At 30.9% G+C, this 24987-nt stretch overlaps 4 protein-coding genes across 8 annotated transcripts in view; 3 read left to right on the top strand and 1 right to left on the bottom strand.

Annotated features, from left to right (window-relative positions):
• Nucleotides 1-78: 78 nt before the first annotated feature.
• On the top strand, nt 79-7430 carry LOC122637324. The gene is made up of 27 exons (XM_043829370.1): nt 79-1141; nt 1201-1342; nt 1420-1684; nt 1759-1865; nt 1946-2149; nt 2264-2389; nt 2449-2550; nt 2625-2758; nt 2842-3069; nt 3166-3262; nt 3336-3403; nt 3515-3647; nt 3711-3817; nt 3901-4093; nt 4187-4405; nt 4483-4690; nt 4770-4928; nt 4986-5247; nt 5329-5655; nt 5735-5855; nt 5928-6073; nt 6148-6315; nt 6389-6545; nt 6611-6769; nt 6850-6970; nt 7057-7192; nt 7303-7430. Exons 1-27 carry the CDS (start codon nt 1062-1064, stop codon nt 7424-7426), a joined length of 4293 nt encoding a protein of 1430 aa, XP_043685305.1. The 5' UTR covers nt 79-1061; the 3' UTR covers nt 7427-7430.
• LOC122637326 (tRNA (cytosine(72)-C(5))-methyltransferase NSUN6) lies at nt 6163-9581 on the bottom strand. Of its 2 annotated transcripts, none has more exons than XM_043829372.1 (8): nt 9445-9581; nt 9240-9398; nt 9044-9091; nt 8758-8953; nt 8513-8681; nt 8228-8435; nt 7869-8165; nt 6163-7780 (listed from the first exon to the last, which is right to left on the bottom strand). In XM_043829372.1, the coding sequence occupies exons 2-8, from the start codon at nt 9366-9368 to the stop codon at nt 7478-7480; spliced, it is 1350 nt and encodes a 449-aa protein (XP_043685307.1). In that variant the 5' UTR covers nt 9369-9398; nt 9445-9581; the 3' UTR covers nt 6163-7477. The 2 variants fall into 2 exon arrangements, with proteins under 2 accessions (XP_043685307.1, XP_043685306.1); XM_043829371.1 differs by having other exon boundaries at nt 9044-9166; nt 9445-9580.
• A 190-nt stretch (nt 9582-9771) lies between these two features.
• LOC122637327 (ADP-ribosylation factor 1) lies at nt 9772-13678 on the top strand. Of its 3 annotated transcripts, XM_043829374.1 has the most exons (6): nt 9800-9916; nt 9977-10197; nt 11137-11308; nt 11483-11592; nt 11715-11840; nt 11964-13678. In XM_043829374.1, exons 3-6 carry the CDS (start codon nt 11161-11163, stop codon nt 12126-12128), a joined length of 549 nt encoding a protein of 182 aa, XP_043685309.1. In that variant the 5' UTR covers nt 9800-9916; nt 9977-10197; nt 11137-11160; the 3' UTR covers nt 12129-13678. The 3 variants fall into 3 exon arrangements, with proteins under 3 accessions (XP_043685311.1, XP_043685309.1, XP_043685308.1); XM_043829376.1 differs by lacking the exon at nt 9977-10197 and having other exon boundaries at nt 9772-9916; XM_043829373.1 differs by having other exon boundaries at nt 9818-10197.
• A 1205-nt stretch (nt 13679-14883) lies between these two features.
• Nucleotides 14884-24987, top strand: part of LOC122637367 (dorsal-ventral patterning protein Sog) — a 54195-nt gene continuing 44091 nt past the window's right edge. For both annotated transcript variants that reach the window (XM_043829462.1, XM_043829458.1), the window contains exons 1-3: nt 14884-15260; nt 15411-15525; nt 18042-18170. The gene's annotated coding sequence lies outside the window, so the exon portion shown is untranslated. The remainder of the gene's footprint in view (nt 15261-15410; nt 15526-18041; nt 18171-24987) is intronic.

Raw genomic sequence — 24987 nt, 5'->3', positions numbered from 1 at the left:
ACACACAGACACATATATAATCATATATTATATATGCGTGTATATTATTTAAAAATTGAAAATTGAAACAAGAGAATTTTATTATATAAACAAATATATGCATGCAATCATATGCATATATGATTATTGTGAAAATGGAAACAATATTATTATATTTATATGTGATTATGTAGCTTTGTATGGATATGGCATAACGAAAAAAACATAATGTCAAAATTTTATTGGTATTATCTCACAAACGTTAAACTAGATTCAAGTTTAATTGTGTAGGCATATCCTCTTATTTATATAAAAAAAGAAAAGAAGAAAAATAATGAAATATCATTTACTTTTCATTACATAAAAAAAGAATATGTATTCTGGTTCATAACCCAGAATTAAAAAATATAAAATCCTAGGATTTTACTTGCATAACACATTTGTACATACACGTTCATTTCTGATCCTTTATATGAAGATTGTTTCGAATAAACAATACTAACAACTAATTCTTTGGCAAATGTTTAGTACTCCTACTCTCCTATATAAGAATATATAGAAGAAAAAGAATACAATAAAATACAATATACTAATAATGGCAATATACAACAGGAAGATTATAAGTGTTCAATGTTTTTAATATTATGAAATGATAATGATTAATATAATTATTTGTAAGAATTTTCTAGATAGTCATTTGTTAATTGTCTTTAAAAATGTCATACATTTTATAATGCTCTTGTTTATTCTAGTATTATTTATCTTTTGAATACAGAAGAGCAGTAAAATGAATTCTATATCATTATTGTCGCACTCTAAATATGTGCCGTGCAAAAATAAAACATGCTGGAAAACGTCATACAAGCGTCATAAAAATCATTGCTCTGATTACATTTTACATCGAATATCATTGCACTTATGGATTGTTAGTAATCATATATTTATATTTAATATCTAACTCTGATATATCTTACTATCTAATTTCGTAGGATAAATATTATGAAAACGAGCTCGATGATGATAGTTCGGAGATCAAATTCATTAAGAAGAAATTAACTAAAATAGATGAAACATCTGAATTAATGAAATATCTTCCTAAGATGATAAGAATAAAATCAAGAATAATTAGAAATCATCTAACGAAGAAATCATTTATAGAAAGGTATATTCTTTTAAGACTTGATTGCATAAATTTTATAATAATAACACACATTATTTTAGAAATCAAGGTTGTATGATTTCTCGAATATTTGATACAGTCAAAAGAGGTAGTACATACAAAGCAGAATTATATAGATACATCTTAATTGCAAAACCAGATCATGTGTGTTTTCATAATTTTCAAGAAAACGTTTTATACAAGGTATGTATATTATATTAAATTATCTTCATTATAGTTAATACAACTGTAATTATAAATACGTGTTATTTTTGTTGCAGAAGACAATAATATTAACAAATATTAGTATTTATTCAACAAAATTTCAAATACAGCCTATATCTCGTCCTTCTAAATTTATAGTTACACTTCAAAATAAAAAATTAGATAAAAATTTTATTGCCCCAGGAATGCAACTTAAGTTAATTATTTCTTTTTATACCGAAGATTTATACGAGCGAGAAGAAATTGTTACTATATATGTTCAACATGGAAGACCAATTAATATTAGATTACAATGTAGTAGAGATCCTCCTATGTTGAAAAGTAACCATTTTTTATGATAATTAATTATACTTTATGTTGTTAGAACATTATCTAATATAATCATATATTTGTAGGGATTATAATACCACGTTTAAAGTATGCAGAATTCAAGAGAAATACTTTTTGTGCAACTGAAAATACTACGATGTCTAGCAATTCATGCAAATCAGATATAACTGAGGTAATAATACTATAAATATTATTGATATAGTATTTTATATTTCTTATAATCTCCAATATATAAAATCTTATTTTTTCTAGTATTCAAGTACTATCAAAGAGTTTAACAAATATTATTCTAACAAAAAATCATTAATAACTGCCGTTAACTCAGATATGATTTTTGAATGTGGAAAATGTTTTGTTGGTGAACAAGTTGCCTTGCAAATTAAATTTAAAAATATTGGAGCCGACGGAAAATTCATTGTAATAAGTGAAATTGATTGGTACAGCATGTGTATAGAAGTAAGTAAATTTAATAATCAACTTGGTATACTTGCATGTCGTATACCAAAAATATAATATAATCTGATAAAATTCATCTTTATATAAATTACAAATTATTATTTGTTGTTACAGGATATCACAGATGTAAATATACTCACTTTACAATACTTTGCTGTATGGCCAGCATATTTTGTTTTGAAGTCACAAGAAGATGTATTCATTCATACATATTTCTTTCCCGATTCTTATGGAATGCATGTAATTTATATAAAAATGTATATTAAAAATATCTTAACTAATATAATAATAATTTTCAGGTGGATACGTTATACATAGTTTCTGACAATTATTCTGTTAAATCCTTTGAATTAATTGGTGATGGTATTATGTATGAACCACAGACTTTTCAAATTAATAGCGTAAATATATACTAGAAAATAATTTATATATTTTAATCAATATTTAATATATTTTCTAAAAAATATAATTTTAGCAATCGGAAAGGACGCATTTATTCTTGACAAAAATTGATATGAAATTTGTTGCTCATTATGATCTACATATTCAGAGAAATTCTTTGAAAGAATTTGAAGTTGTAACCAAGAATATTTCAATAACTAATACCAGGTAAAATACGTTTTAAATATTGTTCTTGAATCATTGTTATATTAAAGTTAAGTGTTTTGATATATCTTATATTATATGTGTAGTCAAATGTATATGTTTTTTCGTTGGGAAAAATATTCAGTAAAAGTTAATCAACAAAATGAAATGGAGAATGAAATAGAGGGTGAAAACGACGATGAAAATTTTGCGGATTATTTTTATATAGTACCTAAAAGTGGAATGTTTCTTGCTTCTGCTGTTTTAAATTTTAAAATAGTCATTACAATTTCATCTATTAATTTGCCTCATGATCACATATATGGTTTTCTTCAGTACGTATAAAAAATGATTACATTTATATATTAAGATTATATGTATTGTCAAAAAGACAATATCCTTTAACTATATCCTTATTACTATATTTTTAGATTATATGTTGAAGATATACCTCAAGCTGCTATATCAAAAACCCATAAATTCTCGACTATAGAAAGTCAAACAAGAAGACGTGTTTGCACTACTAATGTAAGCAATTTATTTTTAATCTGGCAATGCGGATAATGAAATATATATATATATTTCAATTTCTTATTGTTAGTCTGTGGATATCTTAGTGGCTGATATTAAATTAATACAAACTTTGTATGATACATCAATTAAGAAGAAGTAAATTGAATTACAATAATTATTATAATTATTACAATATATATATATATATATATATATATATATATATATATATATTAAATTTTAATGTAGGATTTTCAATACTTATAGATCAGATGAATACATTGATATATTGGAAGATGAAGGCATTCTTGAAATTGATATATCACAAACCATAATGAAAAAAGAATGGTCAGATCTAAACATATATGGTGATCGAATATGTACATTAATGCCAGCATTGGTAAGATAACAACTATAGTTAAATTTATAAACATTTTTTATTAATCAAAATTGTGAAATGCAGATGCTGGAAGAATTATTTTCCACTCTTGATATTATTGACATAAAAACAATTAAATCACTTATTTGTGAACCAATCATCATCAGTCATGGAGTTCTACGACCACTTAGGTTGATATATGGAAAGTGAAAATAATAAATATATCCATGATATAATTTTTTACTCCAATGTTTTATTGTTTTTTTAATAATAGATTATTTATTGGCATAAAGGAAATCTTCACTGTGAATATAAAAAATGTGACAACCACTTCAGTTTCATATAGTTGGGGTAATCCTGTGGGATCAGATTGCTTAAAATTACAACTTATTTTTTGCTGCGAAAGTGGTTGCATTCCAGCAGGTGTTACAGAAAGTATACAAATCATCTGTTGTCCGATTGAAGAGGTAATTTAATATAATGAATATTTTATTATGTTATTATTAATGAATATTTAATTATAATTATCTATTAAATATACTTTATGATTTTTATTTCAGGGATATGTTGAGTCTTTATACATACCATGTTATGTTAACTATTCACAAAAGATTATATTTTTACAAGTTGAATGTGAGATTAAATCATTTTACGTTACTTTTCATATTCCATATTCAGATGATATTTTAAAAACATCTGACATTTACTTTGAATGGCATACCTCTAGTATTAGCGTGCGGCCTAATTTATTGGCATTACAAAACTTAATGCTAAACAAGGTAATTATATATTTTATGATTCGAATATTTTTCTTTTAATAGAATACCGTCTAATACAAATTTTTTAACATATTTAGATTATTTCTGAAAAAGATGATACAATTAACAATTTACAAAAGTATTATTCCGAATCTTTTGAAATGATTCAAAGTATATATTATGAAAAAACAGGAGAAGCAGATTATGAGGAAGAAGAAGCATTTAATCAATTAGTGCCTTTTAATAAATTTATATCAATATGTCATCCTGTTACAATTGAATTTTTGGAAGTACCTTTAGGAGTTGGTACATTCTGACTTCTTTTATTTTTCTATTTATATTACATTGTATCTGATGGATAAATTTATATGAGACATATTTTTAGCTACAAAGAGAACGTTCTTGATAAAAAATGAAACTTCTATTAAATCGAGTTTTTGGTTGAAAATAAATAATTTTTATCCAGTTTATATAACGGACAAAGGAAAGATAAAGAAAGATATGATGCAATCTATTTATAAAATGATAATAAGTCACCATACAGGTAATATCAAATGTTTATATTATTATATATTTTTATATCATTAGTTTCTTTTTACAGAAGATATTTGGGACGAAATAAAACAGCCCAACTCCGGTATACTTATTTACGTAAATCCTTTTATAACAGAATTAACTCCGTACAAAGATGTATTTGTGGATATATACGTATTTGTTGATACATGGGGAATTTATACAGACGAATTGGAAATAAATATTCTTGGATTACCCCCATATATATTAAGTATTTGTGTGCAAGTTACAAAAATGCCTATATCATTTCCAATATGTGAAAAAACACAACTGAAAATACCCATGTGTAGGTCCGTAATTAATTAACACAAACAAGACAAATCTTCATATGTGAAAGTTTATGCTTTTGATAAATATTTAAATTTTTACAGATTTGGAATTCTTCCTGCGAGTTCTCAAAAAGAAATCAGAAAAATTTTTATAAGAAATAGCAGTAGTGTACCATTAATCATAAACTGGCAAATTGTTTTGACGGGAAGTTATTCTATGCCATTTAATCTCATATTACATATGCGTACCCATTTTACAAATAACTTAGCAATGGCTTTAAGAAAACTAAAGGACAAAAATGAAAATGAAAAATTACAAAGAAAACGTTTAGAGGTCTATGTAGATGAAAATAATTGTCAGATGTTAAATGATTCACCATGCATCGTTTCTACAGATTCAGATTCAAATTATGAATCTGATATCTTTGAGTATTACTTTTTTTTCTAAATAATTTTATTCAATTAAGTTATTAATGTATAGTAAAATTCATTATTTTTTAAAATTTAGATACGAAATGTGCTCAAATATTTTTGACTGTCAATATGACAGTCAAATTAACAAATCCGGAACTACGGAATTTCAAGTAGACTTGATTCCTAATAATCTTATAGATAGTAATATTTGTACTGTAAGTTTAAACTTAATTGTAAGTATTAAGTGTGAAAATAAGTTAAAAAAATTTTTAATATTTTTTTAAAAGATTTATCCAGATGAAACTTTTATACCACCTAAAGGAAAAACGTATGTCGAAATAAAAATATTTCCAAATAAGTGCCCGTTATATAAAGACAGATATCAATTATTTTGTAATGCTTTAGGTTTTATACAAGTTGCTCCAATGGATAAGTAATCCAATTTTTCATTAATATTAAAAATAAAAATAATATAATATATTCATTTTGATATTTGTTATATTACAGATACAAGAAGAGACATTATTGTAGGCACAACAGTTTATTAACACCATTAATGATTCAAATTGAAGCACAAATTGTTTTGTCACGTCTTACTTATGACATCCCTAAATTTGATAGATTGTTCACATTTTATGCTGACGATGTAATGAGAAGTTCTCATCGTACAATGAAGTATGTTATCTTTTCATAAATAGATTTTACATTAAATTCTATTCACATTAAAATTTTATCCAATAAATTTCAGGATTAAAAAAATTTACGTTTTTTATAATAAAGGAGAAATCCCAATATTTGTGAAATTTGAGATAACTGATCCATTTACAATAGATTATATTCATAATCATTATAAAATAAATAGATATGTGAAAGAAATATGCATAGATGGATGGACTTCTATAGAAGTTAGTTAACAAAATTTTTTAAGTAATGCGCATTAACTTATTAATGAATTTATATATTATTTTAGGTACACGTTGCTTGTTCAGTAGATGCTATGCTAATTGAAGAGATAATAGAAACCAAAAAAGATACAAGCTCACAATATAGATTAGGATTTTCAAAACATACAAATAATTGGTTTAATAAAGGACAATTACGTATTATATATACTGACTACAGTAGCCAGGTATTAATATGAATAAAATAAGTAATATTTCTGATTTTGTTTTTATATACAATTAAAACTATAAATTAAAAAATTTATAGGTACTAAAGTTGCTTTTAAATATTTATTTACCTTTATTACGAGTTTCTCCATGTTTGAACTTCGAACATGTTTGTATCGGAGAAGAGAAAAAATTTATATTGGATGTTGAAAATTTGTCTGGTATCAGTTTTATTACACCAATTACTTGTTTCTCTATTCTGCCTCTCTCTTTTTTTCTACGAATATATACATACGCGACATTACAGCTTACAAATGTGAAGTTGAAATCAAAAAAACTAAGTTCAACGAAGATTTTAATTATAATCCTGATAAGGGAGAAATACTTGCTCGTCCTGTTAATGGAAAACATATTTTACCAATTACAGTATGTTTTAGTCCAAGGTTTGTAATATTCTATATTAACGATGTTTTTTTACAAATCACATACAAACATACTTATTTCATCAAGTAAGGTATTTGATATAACATAATATTATATTATGTTTGAATAGGAAAATCGGACCATCCATAGAAATATTAAAAATAATGTCCACTGTACCAAATTATGAAGAAAAATGTGTACTTTGCGGCGAAGGAGTTTTAAATGAAGATTGTCAGCAAAACGAAGCGCAATAAATTTCAAAAAACGAAGTAAGGACATATCACACTTAATTAAATAAAATTATTTTAGTTAACTTCTTCCATACTTTGCTTAGTAAAACATGCTATAAAAAAGCCAATACTATCCTGTTCAGGTCCTATTCTAAGTAAATATTCTGATTCATTTTCTGTTAATCCGTCAATGCTATATCCTTTAGAATAGAATATTTTTGATTGGTCTTTAATAAAATCTAATTGATCTTTAATGGAATTCAATTTTAAACATGGATATGTTTTTAGAGCCCACGAGATAATACCTTCGTTCTCAGCTATTGTAATAGTACAAGTACTATATACTAAGATTCCATTTGTTTTCAAAAGATGAACAGCCTATATACATAATGAAGAATAATTAAAATAATGACAAAAAATTCTAAAGATCTTTAATTCTAAAGTTCTTTAATTCTAACAAACTTACTGTTGAGAATAGTTTCCTTTGTAAGGATACATACGAACGAAGTTGTACAGCAGTAATTTTATTAAGAAGTTGTGGTCTCTGTCCTAATGCGCTGCATGGACTATCTAATAATATACGATCAAAACTGTTACTTTTAAATGGTGGTCCATCATTAATATTCGAACTATCCATATATTTATTATAAGCTTTTTTGGAATTATACCAAAAGCTTTTTACATTACCGCTTGAAAATTTACTACAATTTATTTTAAGTTTTTCTGATTTGGGTTTGTTTTTATCAAGAGCTATTAGAATACCCTGAAAAAGATTGTCACGTTTTAGTATTTTGAATAATCGCATATAAATTATTCATCTTTTACCTTTCCATTCATAAGGGATGAAATGTGTGTACTTTTATTCCCTGGTGCTGAACACATATCAAGGATTATTTCTCCAGGCTGTGGATTTAGAATGCGTGTACAAATAATTGATGGTAAATTTTGTAATAATGCCCATCCATCTGGTACTGAAATATTACTTAATTGTGGGAGTCGTGAAACTACATCAGTCATATGTATTGCAATTCCCCTGAAGTTACGTATATTATATTAAAGTTTTATTTATAGTAATCTTATATACTATAAATAAAATAATTTTCATTGTACCTTGCTATTTGCCCGTCGTTACAGAAAATATTTTTTCTTGTTTGTTTGAGAATACCATTACCCAAAAAAGTTTTGTTTTCGCTATCAATTTCAAACGGTTTAAGTAAACCTTTCTTGTAAGTACCAACAATATCTGCGTATACGCTTACTACATCTCCTATATTTAAACCTAATACAAACAATATTGTCATTAATAGAGTTCGATATATTTAAGATATCTATACAAATCTATAAAAAAAATTTACCATTTGGGATTCCTATGATTCCTGGAGCATATACGTGTGAACCTCTTAATACAGCCGATCCACATGTTGCGTCGACAAGAACTTCTTTAGAACGCTTCAATAAATCTAATTTCACAGATTCGTCCCAATCGTGTACAGTAACTATCTCTGATAAATGGGGGAATGTTGTTATTGTTGGTACACGATTTTCATACTCCTAAATATTATTATTTTTTTTTAGGATCATACTATTATGTAGATATACAAATACAAAGATTTCTATTCAACCGAATAGATCTTTATTTACCTGTGATATCACATCCTTTAAATGCTGTATTACTTGTTCAGGTGTAGTCTGCAATAAATTAACTCTATAGGTAATATTTTTTGGTGTACTACAGATCCATTCATACAGAGCATCTAATTTTCTCTAAATATAAATTCAATTGATATAATGTCATACGATCTAAACGTAGAAATTGGAATATTGTTGAAAAAGTTACCTCAACCTCTGTCTGTTCTATAGGAACGCCATTAATATTAATTTTATTAAAATCTTTTTTCAATTCGTCATGTATTTCTGATTTAAATTTAAAAGGAATTTTTAGATCAGTAACATTCATAATTGACATATTGAACTCTAATAATTAATTAATTTATATTTATAATACATCGGTAATATTATATTAATAATTAATTAATTTATATTTAATTATCATACATTGATAATATTATTTAAACAAATTATAGAATCCTATGATCTTTTTAATTTCACCTAAATTAAGTATTTAACTTTTATCATAATTCAAAGAACATTCATTCTGTTATAAATCTGAGCATCTTTTTGCTCACGTGGTATCACTTAATAATTTTAATATATAATATATTATTGACCAATGAGCAACAGCGTCGATCTATCCGCTTGACCAATCAGAAACAATGATGCAAGATGACATACGGAGAATGCTACCGGAAGGACATCTAGCGGCGCATATTTGAATGAAAATAGATTTTGGAAGTCACGTGATCAGTTTAACCAATAGGAAAATTTCGAGGGCCCTATACGTGGCATAAGGCATGAATCCTTTCCACGTCCGCCATTTTGACATACGGTACTTTTCGAGAGTGTTGGTTTTATGTTTTATCGTTTCTCGTGAAAAATAATCTTTTTTACTGAAACGTAAGTAACGTAAGTGATATATACGTGGAAGGTGTCGTTAAAAGGGTTCTCAATAATCAGGCCAAGTTAAATAAATAATGGAAGTTTGAGCGTGGAACCTTTGACGATTCGCTGGGGAGTAGGTCGAAGGTGACAGACAACCGGGTGTACGCAGTGGCTTCGCAAACCGCACAATATCCCCCGCCTTGTTTGCATTACTACGATATTGGCGTATTAAGTAGCCAAGACGTTTTAAAAGTGCATAAACCGACAGCAAAGCACTCTAAAGATATATAATAAGGGTATGCTAGTCTGATAATCATAGCGATGTATTAAAATGAGAATCAATAGCGCGCAGCGTGAACATCTCGTGCGTGCCTTCACAATTCTTTTTTCTTTTTTTTTTTTCTCTCTTTGGGCCTTACATTTTGTTTTCTTTTACTTTCGACCAAACTCGTACGTCTCATTTGATAATTTCTTTTCAATTATTTTTTTAATATACTTCATATTATATATCGTGGTATTCAGGTTAACTCGTTAGGCTCGATTGACAAGTGCATGTTAATTCCTACGTGTTTGTGCACTTGCAAGGTTTGCGTGGCTAAAATTTTCTTCCTTTTTTTTGTTCTTTTTCTTTTCTTTTTTTTTTTTTTTTTATTCGATTATGAGGTATTTATATGAACGTAGAAAAGGTATCATCTAATAGCTTTTCTTTTGTTTGATTTTTTTTCTCTTTGGTATAATGAACTCCATATTTGCGTCATATCTTATTTCGTAGAATCACGATTAAAATGTTTTTTGCAGCCTTTATATATCTCATTTTTCGATTACATTATAAATAATATATATATATATATATTTGCTGTGTGTATATATATATATGTATATATATTTGACTATATGTTGAGTTAATAATGGCACTGTGACTATATTGTATGTCACGTATTTCATACACATCTTATATTTTTTCTAGAGAAAATCAACATCTTTAATCCTTCTAAATAAAATCAATTTTAATACGTACTTTTATTTAAAAATTTATCGAGTACGATCAATTTTTAATGGGTTTCTATTGATAAAATATAGGTTCCAAGCTTAATTGGTTCGGCAATGATATTTGGAACGACAGTATACAAATAACAATGATTTTTATAATACATAGAGCAATTAAAATGTTAATGAAATATTCGATCAGAAAGAGAAATTTGAACATTTAATTCATTAATGAACATTTGTTACAGGTATCTACATAACTAATACCAGCCATGGGGAATATGTTTGCAACATTATTCAAAGGCCTCTTTGGCAAAAAAGAAATGAGAATTTTGATGGTAGGCCTCGATGCAGCTGGTAAAACCACAATTCTGTACAAATTAAAATTAGGGGAAATTGTTACAACGATTCCCACTATAGGTAAATATAAACACATATATATATATCAGATATCATATTTATTTTACATATTTTTCTCTTTTATTTGTATATTATATAATATCTTTAAATATAATTCAGCAAATAATGCTTTTACAAAATTACTCTTATTTACCTCCAAATATGCTGAACTAATGAAATAGTTTCTTTGTACAGGGTTCAATGTAGAAACAGTCGAGTATAAGAACATAAGTTTTACTGTATGGGATGTAGGTGGTCAAGACAAAATCAGACCTTTGTGGCGACATTACTTCCAGAATACACAAGTATGTTGTTGTTATTGTATTTTTTTTTTTTTTTTTTTTTTTTTGAAGGTTATGTTTTTCAGGTTAGTTGGAGATGTTACTTGTAATTGACTTTTAATCGACACGATACTTCATTGTTTTAGGGACTTATATTTGTCGTTGATAGTAATGATAGGGAACGTATTGGTGAAGCACGCGAGGAGTTGATGAGAATGTTAGCAGAGGATGAGCTTAGAGATGCGGTACTTTTAATATTTGCTAATAAACAAGTAAGTAAATTAATAATTATTAGTTTAAACGATTCTTATCCTATTGGTTCTTACGTTTGATAGTAGATGTTTGACATTTTAACGGCTTAAATCGTGCATTATTGTTAATGTAAAATATTACAGGATCTGCCAAATGCAATGAATGCTGCAGAAATAACTGATAAACTGGGTTTGCATTCTTTACGTAATCGTAATTGGTACATACAAGCAACGTGTGCCACGAGTGGAGATGGACTTTACGAGGGTCTAGATTGGCTCTCCAATCAACTTAAAAATGCCAACCGCTAATCGGAACGTTATTTTGTCAACATTCAGTTGCTATATTAACATCATACAAAAACAGCTGCACACCCGTCCCCCCCACGAACGAATAATATTTTAAAAGAGCAGTAACACTGTGTGCGAAGCGCAAGATCTTTTGGATCTTGAGTGGAGGGTGAACAGGTTATCGTATGTTGTCACTGTGCCAGAGGAAGTTTTGGGGGGAGGGGAGTGGGGAAAAACGGTCGTGAGCACACAATCGAACGGCCACACAGGACTATTGCCTTGAGCAACTTATTATTATAATTATTATTACATTAGCATTATAGTTACACTTTTTACACAGAGATACCACAAGAAATGTGGACAAAAACTTGAAGTAATTGTATTAAAGTACCTAACTCTGAAACATACAATACACATTAATTAATTAATTAATTAATTAATAATTTAAATGATATCTTTGACAAACAAAAAAAAAAGAAGAAAAAAAAACAATTTAAGAACAAGACAAATGCGAAAAGTACCCACGGTGTTGTCAGTTTGAATGCGTTGGACATACTGATTATTCATAATGTAGCTGCATATTGTACATTACATTATATAAATACGATGATAAAATGTGATCAATAGATGGTGAGAGAATGTTGCTCTGCCCATTACATTGCAAAATGTTACATTGGCCCATCAGTTTAAATAGAAACAGAGAGTAAAATAACTGACGGTGCAATGACTTACTGTTTCTAATTACAACAAATTTGTTTCTATTTTTTTAAGTTTTTTTTTCACTGAATAGACTTTGAAAGGGAAAAAAAATAATAAAACAAAAAAAGATTAAAAAAAAAAAAGAAAGAAAGAAAGAAAGAAAACCAGAAATGGAAATATATAACTGCATATGATTGTTTCGCCCTAACTGTTAGTGTGACAGCAGGTGCAGTAATTGCACCCTCCTCCACCTGCTTGAATTAACATTAAACGGCGAGCCAATCATATGAATCAAATCTCAGTGTAAAAGAGATATCATTTATTTATTGCACCTTGATAAAGGTAAAAATTAGAGAAAAGAAAAAAAAAATCGTCGACATTCCGAAATTATTGCAGCGACCGCAGCGGGAAAAAAATTCAGGTGAATTATTAAAGGGGAAAAAAAAAAGAAAGATAAGAAAGAGAAAAAAAAGGGGAAAAAAAAACTAAGAAAAAGCTAAAAGAAAAAATAAGATTATTCTTTAGGAAAAGAAACAAAAAGTAAAAAAACGAGAAAATCACGAAACAAACGAAAGACCTCTCACGTCGATGAGAGAGGATAGGCCTCGCAAATTCTTAAGCCAGAAGATCCTGGCTGATTATGGGCAAGTCTGCCTTAAATATCATCATTTTGAAGCCGTTTCACGAATCCTTCTTCTCGACGTCCCATAAAAATTCTTTTTTTTTTTTCTTCTCTCCTTCTAAAATACATTGTTTTTATTAACTAATCCTCCCCCTAATTGACAGAATCGCCTTTTCGTCACATGCGGAAATTCGTATAATTATGTATGAATGTTTAAACAACTTGTGAAATATACTGTAATTGTGCTTTATACAGTCCACGTCTTATTTGCCATTGAATAAGTTAATCTTTTTTTTCGTTTTGGTTAATTGATTAACATGCAAATAGATTCGAGAAACGTATGTGCGCTGAACATAAATTGCAAAAAGAAGAAGAAGAAAAAAGAAACGAGGAAATATTGGCTAATACAAAGACAATCTGTTGCCATGCCTCCCAACGTTTTCTTTTTTTTTTTTTTTTTTTTTCTTTTTTACATGTTCAGTTCATCTATGTTTCTAATTAAAAAATAAAGAAAAAAGAACGAATAGATTGAATTACAAGCACGATTACTTTTTCACTACCGAAGACTGCACTCCGCTCATACAAGCATGTTTCATTTAGCTATTTAAGTCTGTTTCTTTTTTTCCCATAGCGACTAATTATAAATTAATTCATTGTGTTAGTTTTCTTCTTCTTTTTCTTCTTCTTATTCTTCTTATTATTATTATCTTTTTAGTTACTATATATTATTTTAAATGACTACAAGTAGAGTAGAATCGTAAATCTTTCTTTAAAATCTTTGTTACGTGTGTATGTTCATTAATTAGAAGTTATAAAAGCTTTTTATAAGAAGGGGCTATCTTTTTCAATTTTTCTTCATTGAAAATAAAAAAGAAAAAACATGCATATATATATATATATATATATATATATATATATAACAAGTGATGTTAATTTAATATTCTTTTTCTATACTTTTTCTTTTTTTTATTCTTCAAAGAAGGACGAATTACTATTCTTTTTTAATATACGATTTCTTAGGAGTGTGATAAAAAGAAGGAAAAGCCTGCCAAAGGTTCGACCTCTCTTTTCTAAAATATTTTAGATTCTTTACAATATCAATATATACCAACGTAGTCACAGAGAGTTATTTATTGTTACTACGTAAACGATAAACGGGTCAAATCCTGGCGATTTGCATTCGCAACTTAACTCCTAAGCGTGACCTCAGTGTCGTGACATTTTCCCATTTGTAATCTTCGTTCTCTGTGTGTAACTTATTTACATCTTTTTATACGTCGTTTATTCTTAACAAATACATTACATATATATATATATACACACACACACAGACACATTACGTATATAGATATACGTATAGGTAAATTCGTTTTAGCCATTTTTTATTTTTTTTTATGAAACTAAATCTTTTTTTTAAACTTCTATATAATTATTTAACATTTATATCTTTATAACAACGTCGTCGGCTCGACAGTATGTGATTTGAAATTTTCTCTTTTCGCGCCGAATATCACGTGACCTGAACGATCGACGCGACGCCTAGCGGAATAACAATGGTACTAAAGGCGGATTTTTCTCGAAGAGAAAACAAAACCGGCGTAGTTCGAAGGAAGTCATTGTCTTGGTTACCTCGTTGGAATTTCATTAAGGTTACATCATGCCCGATAAAAATATTCAAACGGAATCTCGAAAAATACGACGAGATTTCACATGTCAGACTAACGAAGACGGTCATTTGGGAGAATATGTAACTTATTCGAAGAAGACACAGATTTCTGGTAAAAGTTGGATGGAATTTTTGTGTTCCTGTCCGAAAAACAAACACATAAAAAGTAATTATTAAAGTTGGTAGTAATTTTCGAATTATTTAAGACGCGACGTATCGTCTTATATTAAATTTGAGGTTATAATCATTTGAAATTTATATAAATAACCTTTACAGTCAACTTAATTTTATATATATTTTTCTTTTTCGCTTGAAGATGAGAACGTAAAGAAGAAATGAAAAAAAGAGAAAAAGAAAAGGACAGGACCGTAACGATAATTTGGGAAGAAGAAATTTGTCAGGACCTTTCGTGCTTCGCTTTAACCATTCTTGTAGGTGTTCTTAAATTTTTGTTTACCGTTTCACGTTACTCATATATATATATATACATACATATACATTTATACATATATTTTTTTTTCTTTTTATTTTATTCTTTTTCAACAACGTTTGAGAAACGTTACGTTCTCGGACAACGTCGTTGTCCGGTTCGTAACGATAAATATAAATTATGCGTGCGTGTCACCATTACTGATAAATATTTTTTAAATGAGCGCTGTCTCGCGCAAGGACAGATATCGCGAAATGTAGAACAACGATCGACAGGGCGCTTGCCAACGATAATCTCTTTTTCGTTCTATCATCAACTTCGAACGAACTTCTCGTACGTTTTTCCCTGCTACCTTTAAAGAAACATCATCGAAATCGTTCTACAACAATAATAATAATAATAGTGATAAATTTTCACAACAACAACTACAATAATAATGATAATAATAATGATAATGATAATGATAATGATAATAATAATAATAATTGTACAAATTAAGGTTGTGTCAGTTGATAAAGAAAAAAAAAAAAAAAAGGAAAAGAACAAGAAAATGCGTACGAATAATATCTATTTGATCGATCGTCGGGTAATACCGACGAAGTGAAATTTTTTCAATGATAGTTTAGGTGTTAAGTCGGCCATTACGATGTCGCCATTGTATAGTAATGGCGCGGAAGCTGGAACATTGTATTTATATACTTCTCTGTCCGTAATTTTTTCAAATTATTAAAGATTATCGATTAACTATCGAATGATTCAATTGTAAATTGAATTTGTTAGAAATTCGTGTCGTATCAAGTGGACGTCAAGTTTCTTTCAAAAGGAGTCGATATTCGATGATATTCGAATGATTGGTAAGCAAATTTTTTTATTAAAAAGAAAAAAGAACAAAGAAACAAAATGGCGGAAAAAGTTAATCAACGTTCATCAACGTTCGTACAAATCTGAAAATATCGTTCTCGATCGATCAAATTTATTATCGCATGAACGTCATAAAACCTAAAATATATTATCAGCAATAGCAAAATTCTTCGATGTTCTTCAATATACACGTTTGAAAGGATAAACCAACGTCTGAGTTTACATGGCTGGGTTCTCTGTTTTTCCCCGGGGAGAAGGTAGCACGGTTATCAATTCACTTTGGACATTGGAAAAATATTATTACAAGTTCTCGAGCTGAGAGATCGGTTCTACATATACATATACATATACATACATACATACATACATATATATATATATATATATATATATATTCTTGATCGAAAGTCGATAGAAATCGTACATCGTCGTGCTAGTATGGTCTCGGTAGAACGAACTCGAGATTCGATCGATGCGGATTCGACTTGACTCCTTTATTCTCTATGTGTATAACGGAGATGCGTATCTGATATCTAAGTGTATATATATATATATATGTGCGTGTGTATGTGTGTGCGTGATTATACATATACGCGTCTGTGTCACGTGTTGGTGCAAATGGCGCCAACATTCCCATCGGTCGACTACAAGTACGGAGCCATAAAACGGCGAAGAATGGCACGCGTTAGAGAGTTGCCTCTATGTATGTATTACATGTGTAGGTGGCGGGAAAGCACAACTTAAATTCGATATCTATGTGTACGTCTACAACCACTATTAAGAATAATATATATATATATATATATATTTATATATAGATATGTGTCTACATGCATTTTTTCTTTCTTTTCTTTTTTTTTATATACTGCACTCTCATTTGAATGTCCGCGCGCCCACGACGCATTTGCGCCATGTTGGAATGCCGTATAATTAGCTTTTAATAGACGTCGCGTATCGACGATACCGCAAACATGAGGCCTTTCGATCTTCCTTGACCGCGTCACTTAACAATCTAATTACCCTTTCAATGTCCTGCTTATAATTATCATCCTGTAATGTCTATTACAAAGAAAAATCTTGGTAAATAGAATTTAGTAATTATTGAACGAATGTTTGTGGAATTATTTGTGTGTATACGTATGTAAATATAAGCGTTCTTGATCGATTTTCTAACAAGTGAATTCAATATTTCTTTTCTTTTTTTTATTTTTTGTTCGAGTTTCTGTAAAAATGTTATATAGTATGTAACGTATAATTTATATTGAAAAAGAGAAGAATATATATATATATATATATATATATATATATTAGGAACTTTGGATACGAACCAAGAATATAATTTTGTACGGTAATAAAATGTAAATAGGATATTCGAAATATCTTATACGCAGTTTGCGTCTGATTCAAAGTTAAAATGGCGCTGAAGGATTAATTGCCGTGATGTATTATTTACGCGAGTCGATAAAAAATACGGATGTCTCGTAAAAATCTAATGAAATTGTCGAATAAATTTTTCATTTATGAGTATTATACAATTAGACGCATTTTCTTGTTCTTCTTCGTTTTTTTCTTTCTTTTTCTTTCTTTCTTTTTTTTTTTTTTTTTTTCTTTGGAAGACATGGCATATTGAACATCTGTTTTTCTTTTTGTTTACAGCGAATAGAAGAAAGATCCGAAAGTTCGAAGCAATCGATTGAATTACCAGCGATAAGTAGCAGAGCCAACTTCTTCACGTATTTCGAAAGTATACTTAATACGTGATTTTACGTAGCATAAATTAGCAAGGTAGGTTCTACCAGTTAATTACATTGATTTTAAATGTTTTCTTTTTTTTTTTTTTTTTTTATGTATACACATATATACACATATATATACGTAAGAACGTTTATGCGTCTCACGTCGCGGTACTATATGTTTCTTTTATTGCCAAGTGCAATCCCGTATTAACATACGATGCAAATATTTTAACGAGAGAGAAATAGAGAGAGAGATAGATAAATAGGTTTTACCTATGCACAGATCGTTCCTTCTATTATTCAAAATGGGAGCCGTCGCGACGATAAGGTCGGATAGGTGTTGGATTTATTACACGATTAAGATGAGAGAGGGTAAAAAAAAGAGATTCAAGAAAAAGAGAGAGAGAGGAAAAAAAAAGTTCGTGTATAGAAAGGGAAGAAGGAAATCAGGTCGCCCAGTAACTGCTGTGAAACAATGCACACTGACGTTATGAGACATAGAGATAATGAAGGGTATAAATAACATGGGAGGAGGTTCGTAATGTTACTCGACTCTAAGATAAATTTGTTCTCTTGAAAAAGAAAAAAAAAAGTGTATGTATCGTTTACATATGTATTTATGTCCATATGCACGTCCATATGCAACGGAGGTATTGAGAATAACAACATTCGAAGTTACAACATTTGTTTCTTTTGATATAAAAAAAAAAAAAAAAAAAAAAAAAAGAAAAGAAAAGGAAAGAAAGAAAAAAAAAAAGATTATCCTTTATAATATGCGAGAAAAAGGACGAATGATAAATAGCCATTATCACATGATATATTCTCTCTAGACAAATTATATCCTTTTTTCAAACGTTCCACTCACGATATACTTAATACAAATTTCAATGATTTCTTTTTCGATCATTAATATTATACAAATAGTGAAATATCAAGTCGAATATTAAATCGTAATCTTTGAAATCTTTCTCTCTCTCTTTCGTAGAAACGAGTAAAAGATCGATTCGATGATTTACAACGGAAAAGAAGAAAAAAAAACAAATTAATAAAGAAAAAAGAAAGAAGACAAAAGAAGAAAAAATGGAGAACAAGAGAAATGAGAAGATGAGAGATCGGTTTGGTTGGTCGTTCAACCAAAGCCAGTTACAGCTCCGATCCGGACCGTGGTGTGATCCGGTCAGTTTGGTGAGTGTGTAGCAACGGTAGAGAAAGAGAAAGACAGAGATAAAAGAATGAGTAGGAGAGCGAGTAACGTTGGATACGTGGGACGGATAATGCTTCCTCGGAGCGTGTAATGTACGCGACCGGCGGCGCCGGCGCCTGCATACGTTTGGTCTCGCCGAGAGCGGCGTATTTATAGTATTATTATTATAGTGTGTTTACGCGACATGGCACAGATTCTTCGTTCGAATGCCTAGAACCAAATCGATATATTGCCTACGTCTAAACGACTAACTTTTCCGGTATCGTTACTAAAAATATCCTTCTCTTTCGTTTGTTCTTTTGCTTCCTTTTTTGGTTCTTTTTTTTTTTTTTTTTTTTTTTTTGGTTCCTTTTCTGTTTCTATTTTCCGCAGAAGGCACGAATAAAATTCAAAGTGTTATTTCGAAATTCGAAGGAGATCGAACGGGACAACGATTGAATTATTAATGCAATTAGAAAATTGTTTGTGGCCCAATGAACATCTATGTTGATTCGAATGCATCGAATTGTATCTGGCAGAACGTTGAATCGATTTAGCATCAAGCTTAATTAGTATAGCAATTGAATGATAGAATTGTCGGTATTAATTAGAGTCAAGTTTGTTATCGTTGGTAAAGGATCGACGCCGCGGGCGAAATTTAAGATCTACAGTCTGAGTTAGAATCAAACGAGTTTGCAATAGCCCCGTTGGTTGCATTTCTTGGGAATTCCTTTTTTTTCTTTCTTGCAACGCGTGTCGTGAAATGAAACGTTCGTGGTTAGAAAACTTGCTTTATATTATTAGAAAAAAAGAAAAAAAAAAAAAAAAGAACGTAACAATGACTTTGTGTTTCTAATAGATTCGAATTAATATCTAATAACTTTTGAAGAGAACTATAATGGTTAGCGAGGAGTATTAATTAATCGGATTTCAATGACGAGCAACAACAACAATAATAATAATAATAATAATAATAATAATAACAATAATAATCTTAGTCTTGCAACGAGTAGGATCAGATCGTCTAATCCATTGTATGCATAATAAATTATGCACGATCAACGTTCGAAGGTTTTGAGAGTGTCTACGATTACGATCAAGGATTGCTTAAAAGTGAAATGTAATCATCGGTTTAGAGCTCGGTATAACGAAAAATGAACTTCTTTCATCGTCGAAATCGACTATTTCTTTTTTTATCGATTTTTCTCTCTCTTTTTTTTTTTTTTTCCTTTCATTCTCGTCTTGTCCTCGATGAAATGAGCTATAAAGATCAGAGACAGAAGTTCCATGTCTTTCGATTAGTTTTGATGTCGACTAAACAATCTGTACGTCGTCGTTTCCTGTTTAATCGTAGACCGTTAAAACTTCAGGGTCTTCTTTTTTCCTTTTCCCTTTTTCTTTTTCCTTTTCCTTCTTCTTTTTTTTTTTCTTCTTTTTTTTTTCATTTTGCCAAAGCTTCTTGTTAAACGACTGATGTAAGGAAATAGAAGAAAGAATTCGTTTCGTTTGTCAGTATAAGACTATTATCAGAGAAGATAAATCATTTTCTCCTTTTTTGTCACAGAGGCTGATTTGTGAAAGAAAGAAAGAAAGAAAGAAAGAAAGAAAGAAAGAAAGGAAGAAAGAAAGAAAGAAAGGAAGGAAGTAAGTAAAGTAAAGTAAAGTAAAGTAAAGGAAGAAAGACTAAAATGTATTCACGTAGCGCGTACTCCCACGGTTAGGATAGTTACCTAGGTACATTTTGAAAGAGGAACTTTGAGAAAACGAAGAGAAGCAGGTGGGTGAAAAGGCGCCGAAAGGTCGTAAACCGATTTGTGAGCCTTCGTGCCAAGCAACGAGCAACAGTTGTGTAGCCTTCTTCTTCTTCCTCTTCTTTTTTTCTTTTTTCTTTTTTTCTTTCTCGCCATCCCCCATGTATACGTGTACCTAGCTAGCTAGATAGCTAGCCAGTTAGCCAGTTAGCTAGCTGTTAGGAGAGAGAAAGAGAAAGAGAGAGAGAGAGAGAGAAAGAGAGAGTTGTTCTCTCACTTGGTCATAGAGAATACCTATTCCGTACGAGGAAACGTGCCAGCAAGCTCGATGCCAGGATTATCCGTGCTTGTCCGGAAGGTGTTCCGATATATTGCAGCTGAAACGAGAATAAAGAGAAAGAAAGAGATAGAGAGAGAGAGAGAGAGAGAGCATTACAATATTTCTTCAAAGTTGTCCTTAACTTTCCTTTCCTTTTTTTTCTTTTTTTCTTTTCTTTTTTTTTTTTTTTTTATTATTATACCAAGAATTTCGTCGGTTTGAGAAATTGCACGGTAAGGAAAGGAAAACTTCCTTTATCTCGTTTCATCGGAATCAGGACGAAGGATTTCTTTCTTCCTTTCTTTTTCTTTCTTATTTTTCTTTTTCTTTTTTTTTTTTTTTTTGAAACCTTCATTGACAACTGATTCGATAACGAACGAAATAACGAATAGAATTTTTCATGGAAATATTTAAAATCTAGAAAGACAAGGTGCGATCGATTTAAATCGTTCGATTGGAAGAGGAAGTAGTAATGGGTCGTGGGGTGTGGGTTATAGTTGGAATCGGTGATATCAGGCTTTGTAATGTCTCGTAAGGTCTCGTGAGGTCCTGTAAGGGCTTGTAAGAGGTTGGAAAGGCGTGCGGCATGCATCGACAATGCGAAACCCTCCGCATTCCTTTCCTACGACAATGTGCATTGTGCGAGAGTCGCGTTATAGCTGACCAACAGCGAGCTTGACTTTATTTCTCCTTCGGCCTCAGCGTCCAAGGAAGGATATCATTGTTAAACGCGGTCCAGAAGGGACGCCAGGTTTCTCTCCCTCTTTCTCTTTATTTCTCTCTCTCTCTCTCCCTCTCTCTCTTTCTCTCTTTCTCTCTCTCTCTCTCTCTCTTTTTCTCTTTCTCTTCTTGTGGCGTTACATCCGTTCAATAGAAACACTTCTCTCAGAGTCTCCTTCTTCTTCTTCTTCTTCTTCTTCTTCTTCTTCTTCTTCTTCTTCTTCTTCTCTTCTTCTTCTCCTACAATCTTTTACTCTCACACTTACGACCGCCAAGGCGCCGAGAATCTATTAGATTTGTCATTCCCGATTATGAATAGTCGTCGGTCAGACGATCCTTTCAAGTCCGCTTTAACCTCTTTCTTTTTCGTCCTTCATCCTCTCTCCTTCTTTTTCTCTCTCTCTTTCTATATATATATATATATATATATATATATATATATGTATGTATGTATGTATGTATGTATATTCTCTTCGAACGATACCTGACGAAAACGCGAGACGCGTCAGAATTCGATCGTCAAACCGCAACAAAAGGAACTCCGTGCCGTTCCTCGGAAGAATTACGATGTTTCCTTTTTTTTCTTTCTATTTAATTTTTTTTTTATACTTTTTTCCTTTTTTTTTTTTACTGTTTCACATCCCTTTCCAAAGAGAGAAAGAGAGAGAGAGAGAGAGAGAGAGACGAGTTTCTTCTCTTCTACTCTTCATCACGTTTCTCGGAGCGTAACGAAAGACTTGCTTTTGTAGTCGAGCATGTTCTCCCTTTGTGGTTGCAATGAATCGACGTAATGAAGATCGATTAACGTGTATCGAGGAAATCGCACGTTCTCGATGATGATGATGATGATGATGATGATGATGATGATGATGATGATGATGATGATGATGATAATGACGATCAGACAGAAAGAGAGAGAGAGAGAGAGAGAGAGAGAGAGAGAGAGAAATCATTCAACTTGATCGTAATTACACAGAGGTTATTTGTTTCCCATAAAATTTCATGTTTTCGATCTATAATAATCGTTTACGTATTAGAAAGATAAACTTTAACGACGAGGATCTAAGCGTGCCTTCAAAGTAGAGTAAATTTAACTGGGATATCATTTCCACGAAGTGACTAAGATTAAATGGAACAGTTTGTATAAGTTAGTTGTTGGTAGTTCTACAGATAACCGATGTTACATGGAATCATTAGAGAAGGTATCACTTACATAAACTAGTCCATTACTTTCAAATCCTTGTAATCATTAACTTTGTATACGATATAACGTAAACTTCGAATCGTAGGTTATCAATCCTTATAAAATTTACTTGGTCGATGAGACGTGCGTATTCGATTCGACTCGATTTCATTTTTAATCCAAACTCTCTTCACCTTCCCTCTTTAAAAAAAAAAAGAGAGAGAGAGATAAAGAAAAAAAATTAGAGTTGCAGTGTCAACGTTTAATGTCCCCTGTCATGCATCTCTAATTCAATGTGATTTTTAACTCACTTTTTATCATCATCATCATCATCATCATCCTTTTTTTATGAATGACTGGACCAAAAGAGATTTTGGGATCACTTCGAAGGTGTCACTTGGGTGGTAGACAGCAAGGATAGGACTGCTCTGAGGGTTTTGGTGGGGTGAGTTGAGTTGAGACGAGATAGGGTGGTGGGGAACGAAGAGGAGGAGAAGGAGGGGGGTGGGGGTGGGTGGGGTTGCAAACAAAATCTGCCGTAAAATTTGTTCCTCCGGCGTGCGATATTTTTCTTGGAAACGAATTCAGCGTGCGTTGTCCACGACGAATGTGCATCCGGCTTAATGCCTGGTGCAGAACGAAGAATGCCGCAGGTATCTCACGTGGAATCTGCGAAAGCGTCGTCCCTCTCGCCTTCGAACAGCGCACGACGCCAGGCCGAGGTCTCTCTTCGTCATTTTTCTTTTCTCGCCTTGCGGTCTCTGATGCGCGAGCGCGTGTGCGACGTGTATCGTCTGCGTTCACGATCCTCTTCCCTCTGTGGGTCTTTCTCTGTCTGTTTCTCTTTGGTTCACTCCGTGGAACCCTTTCGAGAGATATTCTTCTTTCTCTCTTGCTTAGGTAGGGTATTGTTCGTCGAGTGTCTCGAGGAATCGATTGGAGCAACGGAGAAAACTGTCTTACCTGGTGTAACATGTGTTTTATCGACGATTAATCGTTGATTTCCATTGATTTCGAACGCTACTTGTGTAGTTACCTTCGAACGTAATAATCCGGTAATGGCGTTCTCTCTGTTATATCTAACATTTCCTTTTTTTTTGGTTTGTTTTTTCTCTCTCTCTCTCTCTCTCTTTTCCTTTAACATACATAGAAAGTAAACGTTATCTATTTAACAAGAGATTCAATCGATAGTTAAACCTATTATCAGGTGTGATTTGTAAAGGCGGTTACGGATACGAAAAGATACTATCCGAGCGAGAATTCTTATGATTGAAAAATGCTTTTACAAAGTTAAATAGTAAGAATGTTTCGAGTATGTTGAAAGCACGGTGTCTTTATGGTCGAGCTTAAGTTATATCCTATTATTTATACGATACGTTTCACGATTTACAAGAGGAAAAGAAGGGTGAGGTGGAAGTCAGGGAAGGGTGAAGGCGAGGGTAAGGAGGAGGGTAGGACTAACGTATGCCGCGAACATGCTAGTAGAACACGAATTTGCATGGTCGACGTGCGTCGAACGTATTTAACGTCTACGTCATTTCGACACGCCATGAATCGGGGAGACCTGGACGGAAAGGAAACTATAACCGCGCCTCCATTCACCATGAGCACACTTGGCCCATTCATGGTGTTTTTCTTCTTAGGATTCTCCTATTTACATGTCCATAGTTTTGCCAATACATTTAGCATGGATAACTTGCTGGTTTCTCT

Source organism: Vespula pensylvanica, chromosome 25 (assembly GCF_014466175.1).
Source record: "Vespula pensylvanica isolate Volc-1 chromosome 25, ASM1446617v1, whole genome shotgun sequence".
In the NCBI taxonomy this organism is placed as follows: Eukaryota; Metazoa; Arthropoda; class Insecta; order Hymenoptera; family Vespidae; genus Vespula; species Vespula pensylvanica.
Note: the sequence above shows the minus strand (reverse complement) of the source record. Positions and strands in the feature narration are given on the sequence as shown.

Coding starts and splice junctions, on each gene's coding strand:
- LOC122637324 (XM_043829370.1), top strand. CDS start 1,062: ATGAAATATCTTCCTAAGATGATAAGAATAAAATCAAGAATAATTAGA. Junction 3,263..3,335: donor GACGTGTTTGCACTACTAAT/GTAAGCAATTTA, acceptor TCTTATTGTTAG/TCTGTGGATATCTTAGTGGC. Junction 6,316..6,388: donor AGTTCTCATCGTACAATGAA/GTATGTTATCTT, acceptor AATAAATTTCAG/GATTAAAAAAATTTACGTTT.
- LOC122637326 (XM_043829371.1), bottom strand. CDS start 9,368: ATGTCAATTATGAATGTTACTGATCTAAAAATTCCTTTTAAATTTAAA. Junction 8,682..8,757: donor AATCATAGGAATCCCAAATG/GTAAATTTTTTT, acceptor TGTTTGTATTAG/GTTTAAATATAGGAGATGTA. Junction 8,436..8,512: donor AACGACGGGCAAATAGCAAG/GTACAATGAAAA, acceptor ACGTAACTTCAG/GGGAATTGCAATACATATGA.
- LOC122637327 (XM_043829376.1), top strand. CDS start 11,161: ATGGGGAATATGTTTGCAACATTATTCAAAGGCCTCTTTGGCAAAAAA. Junction 11,309..11,482: donor TACAACGATTCCCACTATAG/GTAAATATAAAC, acceptor TTCTTTGTACAG/GGTTCAATGTAGAAACAGTC. Junction 11,841..11,963: donor TAATATTTGCTAATAAACAA/GTAAGTAAATTA, acceptor AAAATATTACAG/GATCTGCCAAATGCAATGAA.